The sequence below is a fragment of the Rhodamnia argentea genome, chromosome 8, assembly GCF_020921035.1.
Source record: "Rhodamnia argentea isolate NSW1041297 chromosome 8, ASM2092103v1, whole genome shotgun sequence".
Classification (NCBI taxonomy): domain Eukaryota; kingdom Viridiplantae; phylum Streptophyta; class Magnoliopsida; order Myrtales; family Myrtaceae; genus Rhodamnia; species Rhodamnia argentea.
The window spans coordinates 9,163,095-9,173,011 of NC_063157.1; the positions used below are offsets into that span (position 1 = coordinate 9,163,095).

The 9,917-nt window shown below is 42.3% G+C and overlaps 2 protein-coding genes across 2 annotated transcripts; one reads left to right on the plus strand and one right to left on the minus strand.

Moving 5' to 3' along the window:
* Nucleotides 1-4,900: 4,900 nt before the first annotated feature.
* LOC115736716 (NDR1/HIN1-like protein 2) lies at nt 4,901-5,650 on the plus strand. The gene has a single exon (XM_030668541.1). The coding sequence runs from the start codon at nt 4,901-4,903 to the stop codon at nt 5,648-5,650; it is 750 nt and encodes a 249-aa protein (XP_030524401.1).
* A 1,345-nt stretch (nt 5,651-6,995) lies between these two features.
* LOC125316254 lies at nt 6,996-8,022 on the minus strand. Its single transcript, XM_048284191.1, has 3 exons — nt 7,840-8,022; nt 7,656-7,723; nt 6,996-7,553 (listed from the first exon to the last, which is right to left on the minus strand). The coding sequence occupies exons 1-3, from the start codon at nt 7,928-7,930 to the stop codon at nt 7,197-7,199; spliced, it is 516 nt and encodes a 171-aa protein (XP_048140148.1). The 5' UTR covers nt 7,931-8,022; the 3' UTR covers nt 6,996-7,196.
* Nucleotides 8,023-9,917: the final 1,895 nt, after the last annotated feature.

Sequence of the window (9,917 nt, forward strand, 5' to 3'; positions counted from 1 at the left end):
AGAGACAGAGAGATAGAGAGAGAGTTGTTTAATGGGTGCTTGACTTTGCTGGTGCGGGAGTAGTTGTGCTGATTGGGGAAAGCTTTTGAATAGTGGGGACGCGGCTCTTCTTTCGCAATGAAGACAGACAGCGTCTCCCAACCGATTCCGGGGTACTCTGTTTTGGCCATGGCGGGACTGCCCAAGGAGAGAAACAGGGGAAGGGGCCAAATATATTTCAGGTTTCTTCTTTCTTGTTTACGCATTACAGCAAAAGCCGATAATTATCAGAAACACAAATTCGTGATTCGAACTCTCGACGTAATGAGAAGAGAGTTAGGTCCCTAGAAATGTTCGGAAACGATTAAAAGAAGAAACGAGTTCAAAGCCGACATCTTTAAATTGAGCATTTCGTTGCTAAATAACTGTCAAGGGACCACCGGTGCAAAAATAAAAGTTTCTTCCCAATTAATTAAGAGGGGCATTATTAACGAGCGGAATCCGGACATTAACTAATCGTACCCATTAAGAAAATTTTAATTCTTTTAATGTATTGATTATAGGTAATACGAGATAGGGCAGTACTTTCGTCTTTTCCTTAATTAGATGTTTCAGCGAGTGTTATGGAAGAACTTGTCCTCAAACTTGTACCGATCTGGCGCTCAAGTCGTACAATTTTTCATAGCATTTGAAGTCCAAAGACATGCACAAGGGATCGTGACGTCATTGCGGGTCTCTTTATTAGTTCTTATTTGTGGTGCACCGTCAATTTGCCTTTCTTTACGAGTATATGAGGGTAATATGACCCCAACTTGGCACCACGTCATAGAAAATTAATTTTAAGGGGGAAAAAAACACACAAAGGAGATTAGAGGAGATTGAGAAGACCATAGATAGAGTGCATTTGGTTCGGCTTTTGGGGAAAGTAGTGTTCGGTGATTATAATTTAAGAGTGCATTAAGAAACAACTCCGGTTTAAATGGTGTTTGAAAAAAATTACACTTTGTAAATTACTTACTCAAAACTTGGCGAAGGACTCAACGGTCGGCATGCAAGGCCAAATCTAACTGCCGGCAACCTTGCTTGGGGTCCTCCAACCTTAGGCTACGATCGCCCGGGTCGTGGTGGCCCCGGGCGACGCGGCCCGAGGTCCCGCTACCACACATGACAGCCACTTGGATTCAAGCGACCTAGGCGACCATTGCTCGGGTTCGCGCAACTCAGCCAAGGCTGGCCGACACCAAATTGGCTTGCCGGCAGCCAGATTTGGCCTCATTGGTGGCTTGAACCATCGTCGTTGATGTCACGTGAGTTAGGGATACTTTTGGAATCATAAAAGTTTAATAAGGGTAAGTTGGACGAAAAAAAGATATTTTTGCATTTCGGAAATGCTCAAAACTCAAAAACAGTCCCGAATCTGTCTTAGGCTAAAGGCTTTTAAAAATGCCGTTTCCAAATCGATCTGTAGTGAGATTGATTTGCAGCCGGAGGTGTCGGCGACTGCTCGGTTGAAGGCAAAAATATGAGACAAGAGATTGGAAATTCCAGCATCGCCTCGCCCCCCTGGCCATGTCCCCCAACGACCTATCTTCTATTCTTTTAATTTAATTTAATTTTTCAAATTTCCTTAGGTGGTTTTCTATTTTTTTTTAAATTTATTTATTTTTAATTTCCTCATCTGTTACTGTACAAAAACATTTGGACATCAACATCAATGCCACTTGTCACTGACATATTGATTGTCCCCTTCCATTAAATACGTGAGATTTTAAAAATTTAAGGACTCAAATGAATAAAATAGATATTTGAGAGCTTAAGCACCTGACTGACGCGAGATATCACACTCCTAGTGTCATTATTTCGATAATAATTTATGCGACCGAACCCGTCATCAACAGAATACAAACACCCCACAAGGCCAACACAATAATTGAAACAAATCGTTCATGAACTTGGCCTAACGTGCAATATAGTTCTTGAACTTTTAATTTATTTAACGTGATCCCTTAAATTTATTTCAAATGTGGAATGTCATCTTTGAACTTTTAATTTGTTCAATGCGACCCTTAAACTATTAGTTTATGCTCAATCTAGTCTCTTAACTATATGAATATTCTTCAACTTGAATTAATGGAATGACAGTATTGAATATCTTCTTAAAGTCAAGAAACTAGACTGAACATGTACCAAAATTTCAGGAATCACATCGAACAAATTTACAGCCAAGGACCATGTTGCGGATTAGGCCGGAGTTCGGGGACCACATTTCGCAAAGTAAAAGTTCAGGTTTCACATTACATATCGGACCAAAGTTCAAGGACCATTTATGTCATTTTTCCTAGAATTCTTACTAATTACGCAATGTGCTTATGATGTACCACTTGGTGGACTGTTAGCTAATGTGTATCATCTTACGAGAATAGAGTATGGTGTAGATCAAACGAAAGAGGTATGCATTTCTACGGATTCCTACGTATTGGATCAAAAACAATTCTTGAATAAGGTATTCAACCCTAGGGATGAATCGAAAAGGAAATCTTTATTGGTTCTACCTTCAATTTTTTATGAAGTAAAAAATCAGGGGACGAACATGGCGATCGTTCAAAAATCGCCACTTGAAGCAATTGTTTATCCATTTCGATCAGGCCACTTGGCGCAATCAATAATCACTTCTTCTTCTTCTTCTTTTCCTACCAACTGAGGAGGGTTGAAGAAGATCATCATATATGTGACAATGTCAAAGTCAATCGTCTGAGATCACCATTTCCAACCATCCCCAAGCTTTTGCTGAGCGAGCAAGTTTTGGTTTCCGCATTGTTTAACGAGTGAAAATTGCAGCGGGCCAACCGCGGCTTTGACAAGTAAACCCTCTCGTCTATTCAGCGGTAATTAACTTTGACAAGTAATTTGCATCTGCTAATCAGATTTCTTTCAAGCTTTTGATGATGAGCACGTGATTCAAGAATAGTCTTCCCATCTCTCGGTTGGTGACTGAACGCAGAATTATTCATCGATTACGTCAGGGCTCCGTTTGATTATAGGAAAATCGAATAATTTGGATTTCCTAAAAGTGGTCGATGGTGTGGCTTGAAACGATTAGCCAATGGATGATATTTACACTATAGGTAACAATTCATGTATTAACATTTTTAGGTCCTTCATTCATTTTCGTAAACGATATGACCAATTGGTTTTGAAAAAAATACTTTTCGAATCGTTTATTGGTTAGTATCAAGAAAAACACAAAACTGATACTCCCGTGACAAATTTACGCTGTACTCATTTTGTTGCCACCGAAAAGCTCAAACGGTACGCTTGCGATAAATTTACCCTCTGTTAGTTTCCGTTAAATTTTACTATTAATTGCTGAGTTAGATGACACGTAGCAGTTGACGGGTGTTTCGGTTTGGGATTTTTACCCTCCGTTTACCATTTTAGAGTATTTTGCAGTATTAACCCAATTTAATGGAAAGTAATGGAGGATAAATTTGTTACGCTTATATAAATTTATACTTTTTTATGGTGAAAAATATTAGTTTATGGTAAATTTATCACAAGTTTACCGGTTCAAGATTTTATGTGATAAAAAATTTTATTTTGAAATAAATTTATCACATGTGTATTAATTTGAAAATTTTTATGGTATTAATTCTTCATTCTACGTGAGATGAAAGGAGCCTAGTAATCAAACACGCATGGCGGATGAACCGAAGAATGGGCCATTGCCCAACTATGATGCTGCAAAGCAGGTGGGTCACCAAGCCAATACGGCCCACTGGAGGAGATGAACGTGCACCTGCCCCCGACAATGAATTCAAGATGAGAATAGACCCGATTTTTCGGAAAAATAAAGAATCGCCAGGTATAATTTGTGAATCATTATGCCCCGTACATACGTTCTTTTCCTTAATCTAGAATAAATTTGAAAGGCGAAGCCTAATAAACTCGTCGAAAATTATGTACAATGAGTAGATGTATAACGGCGTTGCACGAATCGCGTGAAACTCAGAACCCGGGAAAGCTACGCTTTGCATTAGGACATCGCTCCTAGCTCAGTTGGTGCTCGAGACACTCTATGAGACTCAAGATGCCGCGAGGAAAGTGATTGAGAAAATGTCGCATTCTTCTAGCGACCCACGCTTATTTCGTGGTTGTGATTTCTCTACCCCACGATCCACTCTTACAAAGCTACGCTTTGTATTAGGACATCGCTCCTAGCTCAGTTAGTGCTCGAGACACTCTATGAGACTCAAGATGCCACGAGGAAAGCGGATTGAGAAAATGTTGCATTCTTCTAGCGACCCACTCTTATTTCGTGATTGCGATTTCTCTACCCCATGACGTGTCTGTAATGGGTCACCATCTTTCAGTTCTTACAGTTTATTGTTCTGTTTGGGTTCCGCAACCTCTAGCGATGGGTGTTTTTCAGAATTTCTCCTACCAAGATGTATAAAAGCGTGTAATTTTAATTCGATTGGATGATTAATCCATGTTAAAGTTTTTCTCCTACCTGGGTCGGTTTTCGAGTCGAACATATCGTCCGACTCGTAAACGAATTTCCCGTGTTCTCTCATGTCTCAATTTATTTCGTGTTCGTGTGGACATTAGAAGGAGAATGGTTTCTAGTTAGAACAATAGTCTATGAATGCCACTAAGGACAACGTGAATCGAGACATTAAACGACATTACCCGTCTAGTTTTCACCAATTTGCAAGATTGTCGTTGCCAAAATAAGCATCGGGGCGTGTCGTTGCCAATCATACTTTGATCGACCTTCTATACTTGCGGTCCGCCTCAGGAAAGTTTCAGAAGAAAGAAACTTCTAAACAGGTTGTGGTCCATTGATCTCCAATGAGAGCCTTCCAATCTCGCATTGGAAGGTACCTCCTCTCCCAACAGTGCGTAGGAGTCTCCCTGTCCGATGTCGGATATCGAGACGCCGCCGCCGCCAGCGGGAGGCAGCCACCCGGCGAGTAAAAAGCCGAAGCAAACCCGGCATGTTGCCTTCTCGGAGGTCTCTGAGTGCTCCACCATCACAGGTAACTACCCGGGGAAGTCGAGACCCTGCTGCAGGTGCAACTGTAGGCCCTGCTGCTTCGTCTGCTCTGCCTGGACGTGCCTCACCGTGCTTGCCGTGATCCTTGGCATCCTTGTCCTGGGAGTCTGGTTCGTGTCGTTCATCAAGTCCAACCTGCCTGAGGTCCGGGTCCAGAGGATCTCCTTCCCGGGCCTGCGTGTCGCCAACTCGTCGAAGCAGGAGACCCTGCTGGACACCGGCGTCGAGGTGCTCCTCAACTTCACCAACATAAACGAGAAGATTGGGATCTTGTACAATTCGATGAGCGCAGAAGTTATTCTGGAGGACATCAGGATGGGGCAGGCGCAAGTTTCCGGGTTCTTCCAGGAACCGAGGAACCAGAAGATGCTGAAGCTTGCAACTCAAGTCACCCACATTGTAATCCCAAAGGAGGACGGGCAAGATCTGCAATCGGACTTGAAGGATGGAACAATGGTTCTCGATGTGGTTTTGAATGGGACGTTAGGATTCGACTTCGGAAGCGTCAAGTTGCAGAGTTTGCCATTCGTAATAGGATGCACCGACATCAAGCAAGCTGAGGTCGATCTTGGGTTGGAGCCCCGGTGCAGCATTAGGATTTTTGCCTTCAAGTGAATGTCCCACGTTCGCAGGCTTCCGCTACCTATGAATCTCATCGTATTTTTGCGTTATCGTATCGCAGTTGGGTGGAGATTCCTCATCGCTGGCCAAATCTAGACAACCGGTTGCACTGTTTCCAGTACAATCCTAATAAAGGGCAATTCGAGCCTGTCAAGGGGAATGGATCGATTCTATTTTCGGAACCTGAGTATTTTTTTTCACATTTGTGATTCGACTCTCTTGACATAGGTTTCGGTAGTTCGAAGGAGCATAGCTTTAGACAGATCAAATGAAACATTTTCCGAGGATCGGTTCGGGGTTTCCGATCCTTTTGTTCTTTCCAGATCATCATGTTTGTAGAGATCAAGAACAAAGGCTAACATAAACTTCGCCCTCAATCCATTCTCACGCAATTAGATCCAAGGAAACATGTAGAAGAAAAGCTTCCCCGTTTCAAAATAGTAAATCTTTCTAGAAATTATCTCTCCGAGGAGCATCGCCATGAAAGTTGATAGAAGTCTCGTTACGAGGTCCTAACCTAAAAAGTCGTTATCGATCTAGTCATTTTCGCTAATTCACGTTGCCATGTCAGTAAATCTGAACTGTCAATGTCTCTTACTGTTGGTTGAACCCGGAAAAATGCTTAGCTCCTCTTCCGATCATATATTTTTCCGCTGTAAATGATGAAAAAAGGAAGACGATAAGGCATGTTGATGCCAAGAGATTGTACCTTTTGTCGAAGTTGTGTTCTCTGAAAATAGGGAAACTGCAATTTCCATAAATTTCCCGACAAATGCAGTTTCCTACCTCGAATCTGTTTCGACGACGAAAATCTGAACATGGAAAGCGAGTGATTCCGATGCAACTCTTGAGTCTTGAGAGTGTAAGGTTATTAGGCTGCTAGTTACTATCTAAGAAGTAAATGCTCTCTGTTACTCGAGACTAGAATTTGACCATGGAAACTCCGATTCTGTCAAAGAAGTTTCTGCCTTGCCGGCCGATCTCCCCGAATTGTTCTCCTCCTCACTTTGGTCATCTAAGACTCGTTTTGATGTTGATGCTATTCGATGCGATGCTTAGTGTTTGCATCGCGAAGTCTTATCCACCGGGAACAAAACAGGTATCCAATGTTACATCCAAAACAGTAGTTCTTAAAGAGTTGGACTGCGGAATAAACTTCAGTTGCCATAAAAAGCACTTCGCTGTTATTTTGGTATCATGAGTTAATAGCAGTCATCAGAGCTTCGCGCAACGAGGATTACCGACTGCTAAATAGCTGCCACTCGATTTCGTGCTGATACAAGAAGTAAAACTCTCGATTGTGAACAAAAAATCGAAAGCAGGACGATCTAATCCCTCTTTAGTTTATTTAGTATCGGGTATCTGTCGTTTGCTTGAATATAAGCACAGTAAGTATCATGGTTTCCTTATTTGTGTGAGGGCAATCTGTTTTTATTGACTCCTGTCATGCTTGTCTTCTCTCCTCATCCTCATGTGCTGAGCAAGAAAATTGCCAAGACCAAACCCGAGAACAAAGCCAGGTAAGTCCCGCCGAAATTCCTCACCCCGGTGCTTTTCGGGACGCCGATGACGACGATATCTGCAAATTCAAATTGTGAATCGCCGGCCTCTTGGTCTGAATTATCTGCAGAAATTCGAATGACTCCTCGCGTTTGTTTTCCCGCTTCGTGAAAATCTTACCTGAATTGTCGGCGCAACCACTGCTGATGGTGTCATTGATTAGCTTGACGGTGGCGTTGTTCATGAACCAGAAGTCCCTCTTAACCGAACGGATGCAGGCGAGCACGTCCCGGGTCCAGTGCGCGCATCCGTTGCAATACTTCGCCACTTGGCTGCTTCCGGTCACTTGGATGATGCCTGACATGTTCAGCTCCTGGGCGCTGCATGTGCCCGATGTCTGTTCACATCAACTGGCAACTTTGCATCACATACATCACATTAACGAGTACACATTAAGACGACAATCACAATTCGACACCGAGCAGAAGAGAAACCGTACGTTTTGCAGGCATTCGTACGCACTCCTCCACTGCCAGAACGGACTCAAATTGACATTCGTCAGTGGTTCTGAAACCATAAAAAAAAAAGAGCAGAACACAAGAGAGGATTTTAGAATATCACACAGGTCGGTCCTAAATGTTTTTCATGAGTAGGTTTCAGACAAAAGGTGTAAGAAGCGCGACTTTCAGGCTTGGCGCAGGAAAGTGTGAGAAAGATGCAGAAGGAAAGCCAAAGAAACGCCGCTCTGCCACCAAATGTCCCTGAGAACTCCATTCCAGTTGCAACCTCTGCGCGTCTTCTGTACTGATCTCAAGGCTGAAGAGACAAGAGAGACAAGCTCGAATAGTCAAGGTACTGGAGAGCAATGAGCCGAAAGATGGTTGCCTGAGCCAAATTCGAATTGTCGATTTACTACTTAAATACCAGAACAATGAGCCAGAAGACGGTTGACGCCAAAAACACAGCACATAGCAGCAATCAGATGCCCCTGACAAGATATACTCCGAATATCTGGTAAACTATAATGACAAGAACAAGAAACTATCGCTCGGTAAGCCCGACGAAATCCTTATTTATTATTATAACAGGTGGAAGCAGAACGTATCTGTTCATGGACCAAAGTAAACCAAGACAAAAGCAACAACTTCTTGGAATCGCCTGCTGATGATTCAAGTGGCAAAGCGGAGGCCCCCATGATTAGAGAGCATCTACGGTGGATTACTATATCGGGATCGTCGAGATCAGCTAGTACGCATCGCCTTCGCGCTAAAAAAGCGACAAACAAGCAAGTTCTATCTGCCAAAGCTAGGGAAGTCAACACATTCCTATTGTAAATTGCTTCCCTTTAACTTCTTCTCATGGCCAAAAGAGGGGGAAAAAGATGACCAGCCTCTTCTCAGTGGACAGTGGTTTCATCTTTGGGCCGCTCCAACATGGAAAACTAGTTTGTCCAAGCCCTTCTAAATGATGGGTTGGCCTCTTTGGACCCATGAGCTGCCAAACCCAGATTCGATTTCTAAAAAGGACCTTAACTTTTCGAGGAATCCTTCATCAGTGATTTAGGGCGTGAATGATAACCATTCTGTTTCAGAAATTGATTTCTGACTAAAAATAATTTTTTCTATTTCTGTTTCTGGATGAGTTTCTGAACAAAAAAATGTGTTTGATAACGATATAAAATTTCTACTTCTGAAAAATATGTTGGCCAACCGACGGCGGCGGCGGCGGTGGCGGCCCCGGCGGCCGGGTAGTGGTTGGCGACGGTGGGTATTTGAGAAAAAATGAGATTTCTATTTCTGTTTCTCGGAAAAGTAGAAAATTTTTGTTTCACATTTCTTCTTCAAATCTATTTCTCAAACAACTTTTTGTTTCGTAAATAGAAAAATAGAATTGCGTTACCAAACGGATTTCTGTTCCAGAAATAGATTTGAAACAGAAATTCTGTTTCTGAAATGTTTTCATGCACCCCTTAGAGAGAGACAACTAAGAGGATCAACCATGGCAATTTTCTTCGAACCTTTCCTAGGCGAAGTTTGACGTTCCGCTGCGGTATGTTCGGATTTAATAGTATAAAGATGTCATCGCTCGACTCCAACCATTGGTCCGAGGTAGATGAGCTTCATCACCAGAAACGCAGTGAGATAGAGGTCGAATAAATTCATCAAAGTGGACACACAGAATACTGTCGCAAGCGAGGACGAGAATGACATGGCCTATGTTACTTCTACAGCCGAAAAGGCGGCATGAACACAGACGATAAAGCTTCTTGGTGATAGAGATGTACCTTTTGTTTCTTGGTAATATAGTCTAAAAGCATCACATTTTTGTTCAAACATTAGGGGAATTGCTCAAACTTGTGGTTATAGTTGGCAAAAGGAACAATTGTCCAAAAAGTCCTAAATCTATCGCGTTTTTGCCAATTCAGTCATAAACCTTTTAATTTTGCCAATTTAGTTCTAAATCTTTTCACGTTTTGCCAATTGAATCCATCCAGCAATTTTAGCCGAAAGTGGCTGATGTAGACGCCATCCGTGGCACACCTGCGGCTGCCAGCCCCTTTGGACCAAAAAGAAAAAACCAAAGAAAATATAGGAAAATGGAAAAACAAAAAAATTGATAAAAAAAAATTGAAAAAAATGTTAAAAATGTTATTATAAATTGTCCACATCGGTGTCGACCATGCAATGTAGGATGACTATCGTCCATATCAGCGATCCTCGGCCAAAATTAGCAAAACACACACAAAAACTACAATAGGTTT